Source organism: Helicoverpa zea, chromosome 22 (assembly GCF_022581195.2).
Source record: "Helicoverpa zea isolate HzStark_Cry1AcR chromosome 22, ilHelZeax1.1, whole genome shotgun sequence".
NCBI classification, from domain to species: domain Eukaryota; kingdom Metazoa; phylum Arthropoda; class Insecta; order Lepidoptera; family Noctuidae; genus Helicoverpa; species Helicoverpa zea.
The window spans coordinates 3,781,595-3,804,096 of NC_061473.1; the positions used below are offsets into that span (position 1 = coordinate 3,781,595).

Below are 22,502 nucleotides of genomic sequence, written 5' to 3' on the forward strand. Positions count from 1 at the left end.
TCCCACAAATGTTATGTATTTTGTACCAGACGTACCCGGAGATCAGAAGCGTGAGATACCCTAAGCCTGGGACCAACAACCCGACGGTGACGCTGACAGTGGCCGATATCGCGGACCCCAAACACATTCGCACAAGACACCTTACGCCGCCTAAAGTTATATTAGAAGAGGGGTAAGTTAACATATAAGTATCATTTTATTTAGTTATCTACTTTTTCATGGGAAATCTTCAAATGACTCAAACTAATCATGTTCCTTCTTAAGCCTTTTATTTATGTGTCACTGGATATATCTGCGAAAGTCGAGTAAAATTGCTGTTGCTTCGAAAAATATAAATAAGTCGAATTAAATTGCTGTTGCTTTGAAAAACATAAATCTCAATTATTTTTGATATCTAGTGAAAACGAAAACTATGCACAGTAGCGCTACTTTCTGCCAAAAACAATATTTAGCGGCTCAATATTACTAAAGTTGTTTGTCCGACTGAAACATATTACACCTTTTTGCCTCGTTACACAAAAAAGTCTACAACTCTTTCTAAACATGACAATAAATACCTTCACCTGTTTTTTACCCACTATACAAATATTTAACCTCCTAACCCTTTAAAAAGACAAAAATCCCCTTTTACATGAATAATTACGCGAATAAAACCAAGCAGGCAGACTTAAATGCTTTACTATAAGCTTGTAGTTTATTTACGAAGAAGGTCCCATCTCCATATAAAGTGAAAACTGTAAGAGTACCTGCAGAGTGCAGATTAAACAGTCGGCCGACAGTTGACCCGATTTTATCCATTCTTTTTTAAGTATATCTCGATTCCAATCCAAGTTTTCAGGCGGTCTGATACCGGCTAAATGCTTGATCAAAAAATCGCTTTGTGGGATATAAGAAACTTTCACAAAGCAGCCCATAGTTTAGAAGTTGGCGATTGATTCATCCGTGCATCGGAGAGTACTTACCTACGTAAATGTCGGTCCTGCGCCGGATCTCTCTCCAGTCGTGTCGTTTGCCGTCCCATCGGGCTATGAGAGTGAAGGAATAGTGAGTGCACCTGTGTCTGAGCAAACGCTTATGAACTATAATATGTTCTAAGCAGTTGGCTAATCTTGTATGAGATAAAATACCTGTCCTTTGTAATATGCATACTATCATTCATCTCCATAATTTATGATTCCAAACAAACTATCGGCCGACTAAAAGTTTGCAGTATACTCTAAAGCGACTGGGTTAAGCCGTTGTAAGCCATAAACTGAGCTAGATAAATGAGAACAACCCCATAAAATATACAAAGTGGGCGGTCCCGAGCTGCCATATTTGAATCGACCTTCAATTTACATTGTTACTTTATGGGCAAGACTTTACCGTCTTTGCTAAGCGTCTATGGTATTATGTTTTGTTATAAATTCAAGGTTTTTGACATTATTATATTCTTGACTCTTGTATTTCTTTTTGGGAGTAAAATTGAGGGAAATCTGATCATGAAAATGAACAAAGATTGTGTAGGTATTATGGTTGACAGTTGTAAATGGCTTTTGCTAGACATGAAATTAAAATAGTTTGATTAAAATAAATGGTTAGACTTTAGTCGTCGTCTATTGTGTAAATCTGACTGGTGTCTAGTCTCCGACAGGCTAGTAATTTTCTAGAACGTTACTTATGTACCTAGGTACATATAGATGTATTTCCATATTGTATAAAATCAAACTCGCTGATCATGACAAGAACTTGGCTTGGTAACAATGACTTTCAGGAAAGTGGGTGAGCCGTGCTTGTGTATGTAAACACACATGATCATGCACATAGTATTTGTATACATAAGCTCGGAAACGCTCAGTAGTGGACCAGTCGCCGAGTCATACAAAAACGATATATATATATATATAAAAACGATATTCATGCATGTACATATATCTATTTACACACAGAAGTAAATAAACTTGAAATAAAATATCTATACCCATGTTTCTCTATTACAGAAAATCATTCTGAAATACATACGACTCATTACTATCGAAAACCAAAATGAAATGCATACGACAAGAAACAAATAACATTCGTTACAAAATTATGTTCATTTGTTAAAATAATATATTCCTCACAGTAATATAAACTCTATGTTTAAAGTCATAAGTGATATATTTCCTTAACTAATTATACAAAGCGTGCATCTCCACAGTAAAATAAGCTCTATGTGTAACGACATAAGTGATATATTTCCTTAACTAATTATTGAAAGCGTGTTTCTCCACAATGAAATAAGCTCTATGCTTAAAGAAATAAGTGATATATTTCCTTAACTAATTATACTATTTGTTTCAGTGACTATTACTTCACGAGCGCGCAATGGGTGTCTCTAACAGAAGTATGTGTGGTCTGGCTCACGAGGATGCAGAATCTGTCAGTGGTCTCCGTGTGCAAGAGCCCTATGTGGTATTGTCAGGAGGTAAGGTTTATTCATCTGCCTAGCCTTTTTCCAACTTTGTTGGGGTCGGCTTCCAGACTAACCGAACGCGGCTGTGTACCAGTGTTTTACAAGAAGTGACTACCTGTCTGACTTAATTATAAAAAACGTGTTTTTAGGAAATCGTTTTGTAATTTACAACACTTTAACACTAGTGGACATTTGTCTTGTATAGCAAAACCGAGCATCTGCCGTGCGTCTCCAGGCGACATCTTTTCTATCGGTAGTTGTCATGTATGTCATAAAAACACTCGATGCGAGCGTTGTCGCGAGAAAAAACTGAGCGAAAAATTCGCTAGTGTGAAAATACTGTCAATGTATGTCTGATTACGAATAGGAGTCATTCAAAACAAAACCCTATAAAATATCAAATGAAAACTCATGGTTGAGCTCTACAAATGTTTATTTACATATTTTGAAAAGTATTCTAGAATTTATTTGAATTTAGATTTTCAGTGCCAGTAAAAAAGATTTTGATTTCGAAAACGAATAAAATAAAAATAAGTGACTGTCATAAAATATTATCTTTGTCGGTGGTTTTACAAGAAATGTTCACAAAATGATTCAAACTAAAATGTTTTAACAAAGTTTTTAAAATACAGAGATACTGTCTATCGTAACTTCATTCATTTCATTCGAAGCTCAGTTTTTTAATGAATGGCGTACTAAAATTCTGTTACTGTAGTATCTTTTCAATTTTAAACCGTTAATAAAATTTTATTTTTTCAGGTTAGATATTACAGTCATAAGTTATGTTTTAATACCTTGGTTTGAATTTATAAAATCGTTCTAACTTTTGTTTCGAAGCCTCTTCTTTGTCCTTTTTTATTCTCTATGGAAATAACTTTTTAGTGCTCTGGCCAAAAAAACTGAAATGAAATGTAGAATTACTTTGGTAGCCATTAATTTTTTATGTTGTATTGTCTCTTGCCTAATAAAAAGTGTAAAATTATTATAGACCATAAACTATTTAATTAAAAATCGCAAATATTTAATTAAAAGTCGCTTTTAGCAAAAATGACAGTGAAACTAAGTTATCTTGGGTAGCGGGATTTTTCAAGTCAACGCTAGTTAAAAGTTACCGCAAAGGGAACTTCCTCATAACAGATTATTTTTTTATTTCTCTTGGCCATAAAATACGTTTCGCGTTGAATTCGGCACCACGAACACTTTCCAAAAAAAAGCCATAAAAAATCCTGTGCTATTTTATTTTATAGCCAGTATCAAAACCATCCTTGGAAAGCAGATATGTGTAATGAAGGTATTATAACTTCTTGCAATCGTCAGTTTTCTTGGATTAACTGAAGCTCCTCTTTCCAGGTATACAGAATATCCTCAGGGCTAGACGGGTGGGTGGAGTCAGCCCCATCCCCCCTCTGGTCTGCCGGTGGTGGGGCGCTGGTGACCCTAGCCCCAGTGAGGGACGGGCCCGCAGGCCTCTTCCGTCACATAGTGAGGACAGAGCACAACTCTCACGGGCCTAGGGCCCTGCCCTTGACTCATGGGAGCTTCGATGTCGTCCAGCTGTTAGCTTGGGATCATGCTAATCAGCATATGTAAGTATTTATGGAGAGATTTAAGATATTAGCTTTCCGCAACCGTGTAAAATTTAACCCGTCTCCTTTTTCAGGCTAGACGACCTGTTCACCAAATTTTATTTAAACCAGCTCAGTAGATTTGTCGTGAAAGGCAGTAGGATAAACATATAGAGACTATTGTATTTATAATAAATTAATTAAAAAGGGATTTTTATAATGTTTACCTGGAAACAAAATTGAGCGAGCCCTTATTTTCTAAGAAAAACTTGGCCATCCTTATTATGTACATACTACATTTAGATAGGTGTATTATGTGTTGTAATAAAATTGTGTTAAAACCTTATTTACCTCCCCACTCAGAGACATTTAAATGATTACTTAAGTCACTCCTTAGTGACGGAATGTCATAATATAGAAATCCTTCACTAAGGAATGGCTTAAGTAATCATTAAATGTCTCTGAGTGGGGGAGGTTAATCCTTATCCTTCAATTTACCTTATTTTTTCTAGATACTACATGGGTATCCCAGAAGGCAAACCAGGGCAGCAGCATCTATACAGAGTATCATCCGAGGCGCCGAGGCCGGGCTCCCCGCAGAAACTGCCCTACTGTGTCACTTGTAACTCACAGGTCAGTACTAACCGAAAGAACTTGTAATATAGGTCTCGCCCACGGAGGACAAAATAGTTTCTCCAGACTTAATGGCGTCTCGCAACAAATCTAGTTTTTAGCCCAATATACGACCCACCGTCATCCCCCGTTGAAACAAATGATTTCTGCACAGCGACTCGTTCAGTGTTCCGAGCCACTATTGGTCACTATTGTACTAGGGTAGCAAAAGCTGTGAAGAGTTTGTTTGAGGACACGTTCAAGACATAGGTGAGCCACCTCACCACTTTTGTCGAATTCAAATTCGAATTCAGTCGAACAATTAAAGCAGACTGATTCTATTTTCGATCATTTGCACATAAAATGCAGTTGAAAACATAAAATATATGATGTCCACATGATAGCTTTTAAATAGCATCAGTAGGGGAAACACATTATTTTGAAAACGTTATGGCTGGACGCCAGAATACGAGTTTACTAACATCTGCGCTACATTGGTGACACATGCAGTCAGGATATGATATATAGTGTCATTAAACGTATGTTCTAAAGCAGTTATGATCTCCTAGTACTTAGTTATTCATTTCGGTACTTTCAAATTAGCTACTTACCTACATTTTGAAATGGCAAATATTTAGGCATTTTCCTTGCTTATAAATAAATAAATCCTACTAATATCCTACTTCTTACTAATATTATAAATGTGAAAGTTTGTGAGAATGTATGGATGTATGTTTGTTATTCTTTCACGCAAAAACGGTTTGGTTGAAATTTTGTATGTAGATAGGTGATACCCTGGAGTAACACATAGCCACGCGGGCCCAGCCGCGGGCGGAAGCTAGTATAAATAAAAATATCAATTTGTAAGTAAGCAGAACGATATTTACAAAAGATCCATGTTAGGTACATTTCGTGGTCTGAGAAAAAATGCTATAAGTATTTACCTACAGAAATAAATCTTAGTGCGACTTCTCCTAACGTTGTAAACACGTAACCTCAAATGATAACAACCTTATATATGTCACCGTAAGATTACAAACATCGTTAGATTACAATCTATCTCGAGAGATTGTAAACTGTCGAATTATTGTAAACCGTAACACCTGATTGCAATTTAACGCATTATTTTTCGCTATATTATAATCTATCGATGAGAAATTGTCAAATTGTCAACTGTCCGAAAGCTCTCCCTGATTGGTCAGTCTTTTTGTAAGATCGAGAGCGATGTAGAGCGGTCAAATTGTCAACTGGCGTAGAACGGAATGCATCTTGCGCGCTGATTGGTAGAACGTCAAAAAAGACAATGTTCTTTGCAACTCCCGGTGTCACAGCTCTTTGACGTGCAAAAATAAGTGACGGTTTAATTTTTTATAAAATCAAAAATTGTACTTAATTTTTAAGACTCAAATTACACACAATTAAAAATTGTATTAAAAATTGAAGTTAGTGACGAAAACGAATCGCTGCAAAACCGACTCCACGTAGTCTTGTCTGCCCTACCCCTAGAGTGCAATTCAAAAACGCGTAGGCGCGGAGGGGCGAGGCGGCCTGCGAGCTGAGGCGCAGGTAGTTTCAGCGCCCGCCGCCGCGGCTGAGGCTGGCCGGCGGAGCCGGCCAGCAAGCCGAAGCTGCGGTGGTGAGCGTGAAAACCATCTGCGACGATAAGCTCGCATGGGACCGCCGGAGCCCCGCAGCGCCGGAGCCGTGACAGAAGTTATGCTTGCTGCATGTTGCATGCTTACTTCCATGCTGGGTCAATTAATATGGGATGTGTTATATTTTAAACAAAAAACTCAGTAGGTACGAGTTAAAAAATTAGAAGGTAAATAAATATTTTTATGATGTCATTTAATAGTATTTAAGAAGTTTACTGTTAGAATGCATGCTACAAATTTAGATGCAAAAAAATAACCATCATGCTGAGTTGTATTTAGAGTGGAAGATAACTCGTGGCTAAGATAGTATTATTTAGATGCTCGACGCTTTATTAATTGTGGCTGACTTAGTAATTTAGAAGGCAACATACATTTTTGGGGGCGAATAATGATATTAAAAAGAAGCCTGTTTAATTAGCACCCCTTTTATTTTATTTTTAAATATTAGTTTGTATTTGAAGACAAAATACCTAACTGTATTTTTATAAGAGTTATTTTTATATAAATTTAATACTTGAAGAATTTTTGAAGAGCATTTATTTTATTTAACTGACACCTCTATTTCATTCCTAACTCTACGGGAACTCCATGGGAACAGAACGGCTGGTCGTGATTGGTCGATCTTACAAAAAGACTGACCAATCAGAGAGAGCTTTCGGACAGTTGACAATTTGACAATTTCTCATCGATAGATTATAATATAGCGAAAAATAATGCGTTAAATTGCAATCAGATGTTACGGTTCACAATAATTCGACAGTTTACAATCTCTCGAGATGGATTGTAATCTAACGATGTTTGTAATCTTACGGTAACATATATATCCGACGGCAGTCGTAAACAAGCAAAATTAACAGCCTCCACAAATAAAATCATATTTCTTCTTTCAGTAAACAGATTGTTAGATAAGCTAGTCGCATCCCGTGTGTTTGTCCCTTGTCTTTCTGTGGTCAATATCATGAACTTCACGGGTGACTGGGAGAAAGGAATGATTAGCGGAGATGCCAATAAGACAGGTAGGTCAAATAAATACGTTGGGCGTGACCAAAACCATAAGTTATGTGAACTAACAAGGCTTTTGGGTTCTTTGCTACATCTGTCAACGATTTTTGGTATAACAACAAATGATTGAGTCCAAAGTAGGCGTAAAAGGGCGAAGACAGTAACATTCCTCGTCCCCCGCTCACCCGCATTTTGGCGCGCTACTTTCTTAGGAGATTTTCCGTTATGGCACCTCCGCTAGTCATTTTGTTCTCCATGGGTACTCCCATGTTTGTTTCTTGTCCCATTTCTCTGGTCAATATCATGAACTTGACGTTAGGTAATATGAAAACAAATATTATGAGCCTCGTTTGAGCTCTCATTGAAAGTATATTTGCTTTGACTTCAAGTAAGTATTGGGAAAATGGATTTCATTGTATTTGTAAAGGAATAACAATCGTTGATTGTATGATTCGCTTTGCAAATGAACTGTAGACTTTTTGAATCATGTAATATTTTAAGACTAACAAGGCGCTGAATAGGCATTTAAATTAATGAAGTAAGTAAAACAAAGTTGAAGGTAGATTTACCTAGCTGACTACAAAATAAATAGACAGAAAGATCGTAATATCTAAGTATGAATAGTAAGTAATTTTTGTCAGTCAAGAATGTACCTAGGTTATATTAAAAAAAAATTTCCTCCACCGCAGCTCCCCTGAAAGTCAAATCGTTTTATAAAACCAATTAATTAAGGTAAAGCCTATTAGCTACAATTTCCAATTAGGTATGTATAAATCCTCATTACAAATTCAATAGTTCATACAATATTAGCCAGAAATAATTTAGTTCTCTTTTCAAATGAAATCGAAATAAGGTTGAATAATAGATCGCTTTGGTCCGACTAGCCTGAATGACTAAACGCCTTGGCCCCGCGGGATTTGCGCGGGAAACCTAGTGAATTGATGATGAAATTAAAAAGTTCAAGGCAATTTTCTGCTTAAGCTTTGTGTTAAATAATTGCTGGGTTTTATTGTTGTTAACTTTTGAAATAAGGAAAAAATGTGTGGCAGGTAATGGCAGTCATTTGACGGAGGTATTAAAAATTGTTTTTATGATATTTACCTAAATTCGTTCTGTTCGTGTGATAGTGAAATGAAAAATAGCAAAGGGAATTGTTTAGGTCTTTTAAATTTCAAATAGTAGTTGGTAGACAATTCATTTTGTAAACCGTCTAAAAATAAATAAAATTTGGTATTTATTGGTTGACTTCCTTGTCACTGAAAATCCAGGACCTTTTGTCCTTATGTATTGTTCAAAATTGACGTTGAAATATAAAATATATGACAATCGTCTCTAAAAATGCGTGTATGCGCAACGCATACCTACTTAATAACGCTTAGTATAACTTCGCACTGTTTAATGTAAGTAAATATGATAAATGGTACAGTACCTACATATTAGTTTACTGATTCATCTTAAAATAATCATATTTCAATTTCCACGCAGCCGTCTCCATCAATAAACCTGGAGTACTACGGCAACCTAGCGTCTTCAGGAGACAGCACGTGGGGGGACGGTGACTGGGATGAGGAGCTCCCCGCCACCTCACCCTCGCCCAGCAAGAAGAAGAAGAAGAAGTATCCTGGTGAGGCTTAAATAAAACGAATATAAATAAAATGTCTTTATTACACAAAAGATACAGATAATTATGCTTATGTACCTTCTTGTTATGAGAAGTAGCTTTGTTTATACTACTTAGGCCCTAGTTCACTGACCACATAAACGTCAGTTTAAAAAAAAACAACTGCTTACTTTGAAACTTGGACGTGAAAATTCATAGTAAAGTGCTATTTCAAGAAAACTAACTATAAGACTTCGTAACTTATGAAAATACTAAGAGAGAGTCGTCCGTGGATGGGTGACTATTCTGTCATGATGAGTCCCTCCTTGTCTCAGAAAGTACGTTAAAGTGATGGGTCCCGGCTATGTCCCGGCTGTCATTTGAACCTCTTTGGCAGTCGTTACGGGTAATCAAAAGCTGGGCAATCTAACAACTAGTCTTAATAACTTTCTATCTTCCTCAGACGGCATGCCTCAAAACCTGCCTTGTCTATACCATGAGGCCCACTTCAGTCCATCATCAGCGTACTTCGTGTTAGAGTGCCTGGGTCCCGGGGTGCCCACCTTCAGTCTGCACAAGACTGCCTTACCTGACCCCAGGCTGTTGGCGCATTTGGAGAATAACACTGTTGTTAAGGTGAGTTCTTTTATGAGGAAGTATCATGCAGGCATAATCGACCAAAAATCTTGAGGGATAAAGACGAGATTCTATCCGTGCGCTGTGATAAAATGCCCTCAAATGTTTCTTCTGGTCTTACTCATCGTCTTAGCGTCACTCAATAATACCACCACTTTTTTAAATGTCCGGTAAATCGCAACGTATGTAGCCTTTCTAAAAAACAATCTGAATTCTGTTGCAACTGCTATTTAATATCTCAAAAAAAAAAATACCCAAGCTAGTGCTTAAGTTTAACAACCAAATTGTAGATTCAGAAGCTACAATCATATCATTAACAAAATAGAGGAATCTTAACAATCACAGATATAGTATACAAGGCGTGATAAATGGCATCTTAAGCACATATTATTTCTGCCATAACGAGAATCTCGAAACGGCTTTATGAATGGCCCTTGTAATTAGCGAAACACAACGAAAAACATAATGAGAAAATGAAATATTATGCTGCGTTTTTGTTTGTTTGAATAACTTTGCGGTTCTTCTCAGAAATAAATTAAATTAATGTAGCTGTCTAGTTGATGAAGGGGGTTTTAGTCTAGACCGTCCAATGGTTGTTCTGAGAAATCCTTATACTATGCTATTGAACTGTCAGAAACAGTTACTTTCTAGGAAGGCACACGACCCCAAGAAAATTCTTGGTCACAGATTTTTTTACATCAAGCAGTACCTGGCTATTCTCATTTTGAGAATATCAAATAAGAAAATAAAACGAATCATCAAACCATCAACAATCAATCAATCAACCAAGGGACATTATTTTAAGGAGCAATGTCAAATGAATGTACATTTTCATGATATAAGATATATGTATAGGCACATTTTCATCGACAAAATAAACGGCCGTTTTTCTAAACTAATTAACAACTGTTTACTACGAAAACTGTACACCAAAATTTCACAGTAAGTTCTAAAAAACTGCCGTTTATATTGTCAGTGAACTTGGGCCTTAGTCAACGACCCAATATTATATGTATATATTTTTTACAATACGTATAGGATACTTTTATTTTTTTATTGTAGGTAATATGGTGATTTCTATTATATTCCTTAATATTTTATAATTTTTGTGTGTAAAAATAGTTACTGTAATGACTTGAAATCTTATGTAGCAAATGTGTTATACAGGAGCGCCTAGCAGCTATAGCGTTGCCCACCCCCAGGACATTCTCGGTGCAGCTGTCAAGCGGTCACGCGGCGAGGGTGCGGCTGCTGCTGCCGCCAGGGCTGAGAGAAGACGAGGTCACCAAGTATCCTCTAGTGTTGAAAGTGTAAGTATTTTGATAGACTTTGCAGCTTCTGAAGAAAAAATTTCAATTGACAGGCGGGACTCATACTTAGCTATGAGCTATAAAAAAAAATCAGATTTGGCTCTTTAGGAAATAGATTTCAAGTTAGTTATTGTGTAAAACATGAATATTTGAAGGATTTTACAAGTAAGGCTGAGTGGTATTTTGAGTATTTAAAATAATCCTTTTAAATTTTTTCATTGATATTATAAAGATACTAGAAAAGGATATATTACGATATAATAATATCTTAAGCTTAGGTAAAAAGAATCAAGAACTAAAACATAAAATTTTCAAGGGTGCATTAATGGCACATCCACAACATTAACAGATAACCAAAGAACCTTTTTTTAAAGAACTACCCACTAAAGCGTAACAAACACTCGCAATCGGCAATACAATAAACAAAATTGACATTTATCGAACTCTTACACCGAATTCCAAAGTTCGCCAAACCACTGGACTCTTAAAATATTCCTGCCCAAACGTAAATGTGAAAATATAACCGCACTTACTTTTTATAAGACTACCATGCAGGCAGGAAAGACGAGAGATGCCACAGGCAGGTAGGTCAGGCGCCTTCTTATAGGTCAAGTAAAGTGATCAGTAACCAGAAATAATGAGGCGTTCGGGTTCCTTGTCAATTTAAGACAAATTTTTCAAAGTTTTGTCTTTATTGATCCCTGATTGGGTTTAAAAAATGGACATATTCCAAAGAAGGCCTATTACGTTCCTAGTCCTCCTAACACCCGCATTTTAACGCGCTATTTTCTTAACAGATTTTGCGTTATGACATCTCCGCTTGTCATTTCGTTCTCCATGGACTCAGCCCAATAGCCACAAGATTATAGTCATTGTTGGGAAAGTAATAAGACTGGTAATGGCTTGAACGATCGTAAATCAATAACACAATGGACTCGACTGATGTTTAACATTCCTAATAAGTAATAAGAGATGTTTGGAACGATTTATTGCTGTCTTTTACGAGGGGATTATTTGAAATTCAATTTGGTAACAGTTAGTACTCGTACAGTGCAGCATCAGACCTGGAGTATTTAAATAATTTATCATGGTATCTTTACCATGATCAGCATATCATAATTTTATTTATTCCAATTAATTGTCTGGATATACATTGTGATTCCTAAACAAAAGATTTTAAGAATAGCTCAATAGAACCAGGGTGATCCTCTTTAAAATCGTTAAACACACCTAAACCTCAATCAAGACTCGTGCCATCATAATATCGTTATTTACTTAATTAGAAGTTAATAATTAACCAACCATTTTGTTAAAAAGAATGTAAAAGGAACAATTTCTCTTTTCCACCAGTCATGGAGCACCAGGAACACAGCTAGTGACAGAGCGCTGGTCGCTCGACTGGGGCTCCCTAGCAGCTGGCGCGGGGGCTATCCTCGCGTCAGTAGACGCGCGGGGTGCGGGGGGCAGGGGGCTCGGGGCTCATCACACGCTGCACCGACGCCTCGGCACTGTGGAGCTGCAAGACCAGTTGGAGGTCGCTGAGTAAGTTGTGCTCCTTTCACTACTGTTGCCTTAGTACATCACGGAGTAAAGACAGGGGGTCGGTAGCCTTACCGGCAGAGGGCTCGGGGCTCATCACACGTTGCACCGGCGCCTCGGCACCGTAGAGTTACAGGACCAGTTGGAGGTCGCTGAGTAAGTTGTGCTCCTTTCACTACTGTTGCCTTAGTACATCACGGAGTAAAGACTGTGGCTCAGTAGCCTTGCCGGCAGAGGGCTCGGGGCTCATCACACGTTGCACCGGCGCCTCGGCACCGTAGAGTAAGGGTGCGTCCACATCTGGCGAATGCGCCGCGAATGCGCAGCACGCGAGCCGATCGCGAGCTGTCCGCGAGCTGCGCGCGTGCATTTTTGTTCGTGCGCCGCTTCTGCGCCGCACGCGCGCAGCTCGCGCGCGACCTAAGCGCCGCACGCGAGCGGCGCGCAGGCGGCGCGCGACGTCTGCCATCTTCGATAGTACTGAGCCAATATAACTGTAAGGGCGAGAACTGATTGCGCGCAGATCGCGCGCCGCTCGCGCGCTCTATACGAGCCTTGCGTGAGTTGCGCTAAAGAGGCGCACCGAACTATTGCAGTGACTGCACGCGCGCAGCTCGCGGACAGCTCGCGATCGGCTCGCGTGCTGCGCATTCGCGGCGCATTCGCCAGATGTGGACGCACCCTTACAGGACCAGTTGGAGGTCGCTGAGTAACGGCCGGTTCACACATGTCTCCGTTTTACTGTTCCGTTTTATCGTGTACGTTTTTTTTTCGTCGATCGCGTATGTAGTTGTATGAGTGACTTCACACATGGCACAGTATTCTGTATACAGTAAAAACGCCATCGACGAAAAAAAAACGTACACGATAAAACGGAACAGTAAAACGGAGACATGTGTGAACCGGCCGTTAGTTGTGCCCCTGTCACTGCTGTTGCCTTAGTACAGCACGGAGTTAAGAGTGGGGCTCAGTAGCCGGGGGCTATCCTCGCGTCAGTGGAGGTGCAAGTAGACTCCCATGAAAGTATTGTGAAGTTGGAGAACTAGTTAGAAATAGCTTTTTCTTTTTCTGTTCTTCTTATCGAGAAAGATCAAGGTTTTTAAGCTTTTTATAAGCTCTAGTGCCACAGTTCTCTCCAATCTGCCTCACGACCTCTAAGGTGGGTGTTATAACGACTGCTATTGAGTAGCCTTCACCACCACCACAACAAGTAGACATGTACTGGGGTGGAACACCGCCAACTTCCAGAATCCAGCCTGATATTTTTAAGTTACTTGAACTAAAAGATCCTATATAAGTTCTTCTTCACATCCAGATACCTCCGCGACTCGCTCCACTTCATAGACGCTCGGCGCGTGGCGGTGTGGGGCCGCGCGCACGGCGGCTTCCTGGCGGCGCTGGCGCTCGCCTCGCCGCTCAGCGTCTTCCACTGCGGCATCGCCTTAACGCCTATTGTGCGTTGGCGGTATTATGGTTAGTAACAACACTTTTTTGAACCCTGCTTCTATTTTGTATGACTTTTCGAACCTGCTAAAGCCTGTTTGAAATAAAAACTCATGTCTTTGAATTCGCGCTGAATGCACGCGTGCGACACGCCGAAAGTCAACTGCATCAGAGACCCATTGATACTATTTTTTATAACATGAATTTATTAAAAAGTTGTAAAAGAGACTGGTGGAAACCAGGTGGCTGTTAACGTAGGATAGGTATATGTTTTACAGCAAAGTGCAATAGTACCTAATGTAGAAGAACAGCTGAAGATCATACATAGTGCCACGTCACAGTCCATGGTAGAGCCCTATGTATGGTGTATGTATCATTGATAGTTAGCCAAACAGACACTGCCATAAAAACCAATACTAATCGATATTCATCTCCCGCAGCCTCAGCCTACGCGGAACGCTACATGGGTTTCCCGAACGCAACGGGCAACTATCGCGGCTACGCAGACGCCGACGTCACAAAGCAAGCAGCAGCCTTGCACGACAAGATGCTACTGCTAGTACACGGCACGGCTGACAATAACGTCCACGTGCAGCAGAGCATGGCACTCGCACGAGCGCTGGCCGACCAGGGCAGCATGTTCCGCCAGCAGGTGAGTTGCTAGAAGGTTCTAGGCTATTCCTGGTCCTCAGTACAACTCCAACCTAACTCAAGCGAAGATTGAAGATTGCCTATTTTCTGAATATAATTTTCTCAATATGACTAAGCACAATCTAGTGTAGAATTTAAAATAACAATCAATATAACCTGTTGACACACGGAATGACACGTCCACTGTATTTAAACTGCTCGATTGCTTTGATAGTGTTAGTTGTTACAATTGTATGTAATTTGTCTTCAAAATCTCTGAAGGCCTTATGAAGCTTCTAACCTGAGGCCCATACCATCAGTTCTTCAATCCAACTAATATCATCATCATTTCCCACAGATCTACCCAGACGAGGGTCACAGCCTATCAGGCGTGAAGCGTCACCTATACCGAACAATGTCGTCTTTCCTGGACGACTGCTTCCGCAAGCAAGTCCCGCCCGAGACCAAGGCGGGGCTGCGGAACGGCGGCAACCTCGACTGAGACTCGTGGAGCGACGAGGAGTTGTGCTCTTGGTGAGATTACGTGTAATGTCCTATTGTTTATGCTGTCCTGGTACTTCACAACATATTGTGTGAAAGTGTCGAGACCAAGGCGGGGCGGAACGGCGGCAACCTCGACTGAGACTCGTTGAGCGACGAGGAGTTGTGCTCTTGGTGAGATTACGTGTAATGTTCTATTGTTTATGCTGTCCTGGTACTTCACAACATATTGTGTGAAAGTGTCGAGACCAAGGCGGGGCTGCGGAATGGCGGCAACCTCGACTGAGACTCGTTGAGCGACGAGTTGTGCTCTTGGTGAGATTACGTGTAATGTCCTGTTCTTTATGCTGTCTTGGTAAGTAGGTAACACGTAGGTATATGAGGCTGTAGTCCTTAACACTTTTGATTATTTTTCGAAAAATATACTAACTGGTTCTTACTCCATAACCAACTCATTTCGTTTTCAATATAGAATTCTATTGTTTTGGGTAACTAGATGGAAAGACTAAAAAACTATGTTTACAACATTATGTATTTCCTAAGTTAACTGACTACGATGTATAGTCGCCAGTCGGTGACACTACATCGCACTACATCGCACTATGAAGTTTACATCTGATCCTAATCCCTCTTGAGGCTGCTATATGTATTGAATAATATGAAATAATTACTTCATGGGACAAATTCTTATCATTACAGCCTAAAAAATAAATAGAAGCCAAGCAACCAAAATGGTTCAATCAATTTCACTCCAAACAGCTTAAAACCGAAAACCAGACAAGTAAAGTAATACTGTCATCCAGCACAGAGTACTAGGGCTACATAAGTAACGAGTAGTCAATGCCTTGTGGTTGGGACACAATACCCAAGATATAGCAACTGCCCTCCCTCACGTATGCTGAGTTGATTTGATCCTTACCTCTTTTTCCTTTGTTATCCACCACAGACATTTTTCTTTCTTACCTATATTGATGTCATAACTTATAGGATAGTTCTTATAATTAAAATAACAAAATGAAAGCCTTAAAAAATATAGGAGCTATAGTTCGGCCATTCAGAGAATGCGTTCCTGACACGTCGCGATTGAACTGACGACGTAACTACATTCATTGATTATTGATATAATAATGTTGTTTTAATGCTCCTCAATTGTTAAAACGGTAAACAACCAGCAAAAATATTTTTATCGTAACTGCAACGCCATTGCAAAGTTACGTCGTCAGTTCAATCGCGACGTGTCAGGAACGCATTCTCTGAATGGCCGAACTATAGGTTACCAAAATGGTTCAATCATCAAAATGCACAATACAACAGCTTAAAACCTAAAACCAGAGAAGTAAAGCAATACTGTCATCCAGCACAGAGTACTAGGGCTACATAAGTAACGAGTAGTCAATGCCTTGCAGTTCGGACACAATAGCCAAGATATAGCAACCGCCCTCATGTATGTTGCAGCTGTGGCTTGTCGTAATCCGGCTGACGTATTATCTGTACCATCTCTGTGTAGATAGGTCTTGTAAATTATTGTGTCAACATTTATACGGTAGGTAGTGTCGGATAAAATTGTGTTAAAAAAATAATTAAAAATTCGTGCACGACAAAAGTAAGAGGGACAATCGGGGTACACAAAATAATTATTTGAAAAATCCAAATTGCCAACCGATTAAACGGATCATTAATAAAACGAAAAAAAAAACACTTTTCAAAATTTGATTAACTTTTTAGTCTAGTTTTATATTTCTTATTGACATTTACTGTCTTCCAAATAGACCTGACCAAAGCGTTTGATACAGTCAACACTTCTATTAATGTATGAATTCACTAACAGCTCACCAGTGCGGAGTGAGGACAACTCCGAGCCAGAAGACTCCGACGAGAGGTAAGTGTTAACTTTAAACCTTAAAACATGGGTAATAAAGTTCAATATTCGTTGCACAAATACTGTTCTAAGTCAGTTTTTATAAATATTAGCCAAAATTATTATTGATCAATATATACTATTGATCAATTAAAATTAACGGGTTCTACCCCAAGGAATCATTTTGGGTACTCCGTATTTTTTGATGTGCATTTTATTGTTGTTATATCATGCAATCTACTATCTAATTGACATACTTAAGTAACATTATTCTCTATTTTATTATTTTCAGGTAATAAATACGAAGCTAGCGCCCAAAGAGAGAGTGTAGTGATAATCAAAATAACCCGTAGTACAATTAACTCCATATCTAACGCATCACAACTGCCACCGTCATGTTGATAAGAGTTTTAATGTCTTTACGATATGAACGGAGCCAGGAAAACAGCACTTGTTAAGAATTGATAACTACGACAGCAAAAAGTAACTTTAAATTAATTAATAATACCATGAAAATTGATAGTCATCAAGTACAAGCAATATCATGAAAAAAATATAACCCTTCTTTTGGTGCAGTAGGATAAAGATGTTACAATGAATGAATAGATTTAGAGCAAAAAGTTTTCGCTCTTAGATTTTAGAGCTAGGAGTCCTGGATCTGTTCATCTGATCATCAAAAAGCGTTTTCTGTCGGCGTATTATTAAAAAATATTTAGGAAAAGTCGTTATGGTTGGTATAGGTTGTATTTCAATTTGGATTGAAAAGAATTGTAATCATGGATGGAAATGTGCTTTAAATAAGGATACAGAAATCATTGTGTAAGGAAATATTTTTAATAATACGCCGCAAAAAAAACATGACCGTACGATAATTGACAATCATATGAAGTTTCTTATTATACACACGTATAACAAATTTTAACCTCAAATAAATAAAAATAATAACGCCAACTAGTTTAAGTATATCAATATTTACAGCAGTTTTTACACAAACACACATATCGGTGAAAACCAAGATTTCTTACTTCAAAAACTCAATACGAATATTCGATATAATTATCTTATTCACGATTCTCTGCCTTATTTTCTGCACAAACACAAGAATCTTCCATTATAGTCCTCTGTGCATGTATAATACTCGCGTCTCTAACATTTAGCTTAAAATACGCAATATTTCATCTAGTGACTAATAAAGGAATTGAATGAATAGTTCTTTAGTCAATCAGTTTGTGATCTAGTAGATAAAATTGTTATAGATAGTGTACCTTTCATGAGCTCATTGTCATGTACCTATAAAAACGTTCTTGAAAATATAAAAGTCATTTTCGTTGATCGAAAATGTATGAAACAGACATTGTTTTTGAAGAAACCTTGGCAAAACTTGCAACTGTAGGGAAATGTAAGCTTCTAATCCGATTTACAATTCTCTGTAGGATGTGTCTGTGTGGGTACATGCACATGTTTTAATAAAGTATTAAACAATACTGGGAGGTTGGTTTCATAGACTTAGAAAGCATGTTTGTGGCTTTTATCATAAATGTTGAAAACTGAAACTTAAGCTGGCATGTGAGTGGTTTAAATACATAGAACTATGGCTGTGTTTACGTAAAAGTTACCAAAACAACTAGAACATACATGAATTTGATTTTTTCGCTTATAAACGTGGTTATCTACGTATGAGTGAAGATTGCCTGATAGGCACACGGACTAAACCTACGATCTTGCAATCGTAAATCAAAATGAGGTATTTTGAGATGCCAATATGGCACGACACCCGAAAATCCCGCGGGTTCGGGAGAAAAAGGAATTCGTGTTAATGAGACTCGTTAGAAGTTTCATTATTAAAAGAAGTTTGATTTTTCTACAGTTGCTACTTTGTACAAGACATGGTCCTCAAGGCAAATTAATAGAAAGAATATCTATTCGTACCCTTGATTATAAAGAAATTTGCGAATTATTATAAGAAAAATGCGTTCTAGTCATAAAAAAGTGCATAATGTTGGTTGTTGAAATTCCTTTGGGTATCTTCATATACCTCACACTCTCAAGAGACTTGAGTCCGCACTCTTAAAGCCGTTGCAACATTTTGCAATGTGATTAATTTTATAAAAGAAAATTAATTTAATAATTGCAATTAATTTTAATCGCAAACGACGATGATGGTAAAGTGTAATTTCTAAATGACAAATAATTGTACAGATTAATATAATATTTCCCATTTAGATAATATAATACGCTTTCTTGTGTATTTCACTAAATATATGACCAAAACGCAAAACTAAATTCTTTGAACAGAATAAATAATTGCGTTTCCATATAATTAGTAAAATATACGTATTTGATAAAAAAAAATATCCAAACATTTGATCTTTAAGTATAAAATTGCTCACTCTCATCAAATTTTGCATGGTTCTAGTCACTTCATTTATAGTATTAAAAGTATTTAATAATAAATTTTATTAAAGACCAATAGTATGTTAAAAATATTTTATTAAAGAAAATTAAAGTTTTAAAAACTAATTAGTGAAGATTTTGAAAAACTAGTAAGATTTAGTGCATTAGTTACCTTAGTGAAGTTTGAAATTAAAAGTTTTATTGAAATGTAACTAATATAGCAATAATTTAATAGATAAAATACCTCCTTTATAAGTAAGCACTCTTCCGATAAAGCACTTGTATAAAAGGAATTTTGAAGCGTTCAAATTATGAGAAATCTTATAGACATGAACAATATGAGCGTTTGCACAGACAACTAACTGGAAAAATGTATTCTTAAGAATATGAAAAAATATTAAAATACCTCATGCTTAAGTCTCAATTTACTTTCTCTTGCACAAAATAAAATTTAAAAAATTAAATTGTAAAAGTCCAAAGTTCTGCACGTAATTTTACCAGGAGTGTCACGAAAGAATGATATTCCTGCACCAAATTCTCGTGCAAGACCAGCTGTGTGTGCAAACGCTTTCAATCTACGTCGTAAAAGAATATTTTTCTGCCGGCGTACTGTTGCAAAAATAATACGAAAACAGTACGCCGTCAGAAAAAATATTTCTTTATTTAGTTGAGTGAAGAAAATGCTCGATGGTTCAGAAGAATAAAGGAAAAGACCTAAGTGCCAAAAGCGTCGTTTTATCTCGTACGTTTCTGTAAGTAATTATTGTAAGAACATTAGATTCATATGGAAAATTCGATTACATTCTCATGTGATTTTTTTTCGTCATTAGACTTATTATTCAGTCGAGTAAGTCGGAAATGTTATCGGATTTTTTTTTGTAGTTTGTTGAATTTTCTCCGTGATCGTACGTTTGTTGAAAATGTATTTATATTTTTTCTGTTTGTAATTTTATTGGGCGTGTAAAAAAACCCGTGTAATGTCAATTGTTTTTTTTTCGTCGACTGTACGAATTCTATGAATTTAAGTTTTAATTTTAAGCCACATATTTTTTAGTGTTTTAAGAATTGCGTCAAAGGTCTTACTACAAGAACGTTAAACAGACGTTCGTCAAGTGTTTAAGATAAAAACGAATAGAGAATTTTCTTAAACACGTGTCGAACGCCTGTTTTTGTAGTTGGACCAATAAAGTCCTATCAATCGAAGTTATAAGTTAAAGTACAGATATAATTTGTTTGAGTGTGTATATTACCTATAAGTTATAAGTTGAGAGTTAAAGTTTAATGGCCTTACTACAAAAACTTTAACCACTGTTTAACACTTGTCTAAAAAAAATGTGGCTCCAAAATGAACCATATGTCAACGTCATAATTTGTCATTTTTTTAGACAAGTCTTAAACTGACGTTAAAAAGTTTTTGTGGTAAGACGGTAAAGGTTGGCAGATACTAGCACGTTCGAGAAACACAAATAAAACGCACATAATGTGATTTTTGCCTTATCGGTGTTCTCGCTGTTAACGTTTTTGTTTTATAAGCAACCAGTTTGTTTGTATTGCTAAATGTAACGTTGCGAATATTAGAGAGTTTGTATACGTTGATTTCACGAGTCTTCGAAAAACTTTAAGGATACTCAGAATCCCACTTATGGAATGTTAGACACTCTTTGATATGTTAAGGGGTATCTAACATGTTATTTGGTAAATGGTTGGTAGAATCTCGGATAAGCTATGAGGGTAGCTGTACGCATAGACTAAGAAAGAAAGAAAGAAAGAGAGCTACAGCAAGAGCATAATTTGTAGCATTTTGAAATTCTTTCTCTTTCAAAATAAACAGAAGGCAGAGCATTATTTTTGATTAAAAATTGATTGGTAAGTTAGAATGAGTTCATCTCGTGGAAAGGCAAAGACCAGGTAAACAGTGATTCTAGAGTCAATTTGCATCGAGAATAGTAATTTCAATTAGATTAATGATCGCGTAACACGACTTTGTGAATATGATAGAAAAGCTAACGTTTACGAAAGTGGCTTACAAATAGTTTAGCCCAAAATATAGCAACGTGACTCAGTGGAATTTCCATATAAAACAATGTTCAAAATGAAACTGCTATCTACACGATTTTGCAAAACTAGTTCGTGTGAAAAATTCTTTCAGTGTCGTCTATTGTTATTGCGTTTTCATGAGGTCCGAATTGAGTTTTAGTGTGAAGTGTCTGTTCTTCTGATTACTTACTGTTACTTACTCCTACTTTACTTTCCTACTGTTACTGGGATTTGAGTTTGCTTGATGGTATAGGCGTGCTTTTACATCGAAAAAAAATATGAACAGTCTAGCGAAGTGTTAGTGTAGGTAAGCAATTCATTCTGTAGACAAGATTCATAGGACTTTGAATCAGGTTTTGTTGGCATCCAGACAGAAATTAAGAAAGAGAAAAAAACGATGGCTTCTATTTAAAGAATGGGTATAATTTTGCGTGATTATCGGAAAGAATTACCGTCGGCCCTGAGAGGTAGGTACTGAAAGGACTCCAGAAGAAAGAGTAGGTCCAACGAACGAGAAGAAATCTAATTTAATATTATATTTAGCAATACAAATAAATAAAAGGCAATGGTGCAATCGCTTTGTGATTACAATATTATAAATTTAAACATAGTTGTAAGCTGTTTGATTCGAAGCATGGGCGTTGTTAAATGTAGTTATTTTTCAAACATTATCGTACATTATACTTAGTCGGTAATTGAGATTACAATGCTATATTTTTATTGAAGTATGACTCTGTAATTATTGGGTGCAATGCGATGTATTGTTAAAGGTCTTGGGAAGGTGCTGATCAGTAGGTCAGATTTCAGCTAACTACTTAGTAAACACAGATTAAAGTTACACCAAGGAATTAGAAAGGTCGATCGATTTAAGCTTGGAGTATTTTTTCTTTGCGTTATTAATAAGATGGGAGAAGTTTCTTGCTCTACTGGTTAGATTTTCAGCGACGATATTCTATCTCTTTGAAGAGGTGAAAATTTTGTAAACGTACAAAGTAACTCATATAGTTTCTTTTCGGACTGGTATTGGTTTGCTATGAAAACAGAATGATCATATTTTGTCGATTACCTCAGCCTTTGGCTTATCTAAATGTAGGTTGTCTAACAGATTATATGGGATAGGTAAGTTATAAAAACTTTACATCATATTGCACCTAAACTTCTTTGCAACATACAACTTTCAGATCTATTAATAGTTGTTATTATTTCGCTTACAGATTACGATTACTATATTTACCGATTACAAATCGATGCCAAAATTGTTTTAGTGATTAGCAGTATTCGATTTT

At 37.2% G+C, this 22,502-nt stretch overlaps 1 protein-coding gene across 2 annotated transcripts in view; it reads left to right on the forward strand.

The window, feature by feature from the left end:
* The window catches only part of LOC124641103 (inactive dipeptidyl peptidase 10), a 181,852-nt gene extending 161,700 nt beyond the window's left edge, over positions 1 to 20,152 (forward strand). The window contains exons 8-20 of one of the 2 annotated variants that reach the window (XM_047179079.1): positions 30 to 172; positions 2,323 to 2,446; positions 3,785 to 4,020; positions 4,512 to 4,632; positions 8,754 to 8,892; positions 9,332 to 9,504; positions 10,672 to 10,814; positions 12,165 to 12,356; positions 13,669 to 13,826; positions 14,237 to 14,448; positions 14,785 to 14,960; positions 16,756 to 16,806; positions 19,847 to 20,152. In XM_047179079.1, coding sequence (XP_047035035.1) covers positions 30 to 172; positions 2,323 to 2,446; positions 3,785 to 4,020; positions 4,512 to 4,632; positions 8,754 to 8,892; positions 9,332 to 9,504; positions 10,672 to 10,814; positions 12,165 to 12,356; positions 13,669 to 13,826; positions 14,237 to 14,448; positions 14,785 to 14,928 — 1,785 coding nt within the window. In that variant the 3' untranslated portion in view covers positions 14,929 to 14,960; positions 16,756 to 16,806; positions 19,847 to 20,152. Of the gene's footprint in view, positions 1 to 29; positions 173 to 2,322; positions 2,447 to 3,784; positions 4,021 to 4,511; positions 4,633 to 8,753; positions 8,893 to 9,331; positions 9,505 to 10,671; positions 10,815 to 12,164; positions 12,357 to 13,668; positions 13,827 to 14,236; positions 14,449 to 14,784; positions 14,961 to 16,755; positions 16,807 to 17,077; positions 19,825 to 19,846 lie in introns of those variants that run through there. The other variant, XM_047179078.1, reaches the window with a different exon arrangement.
* The last annotated feature ends 2,350 nt before the right edge of the window (positions 20,153 to 22,502 follow it).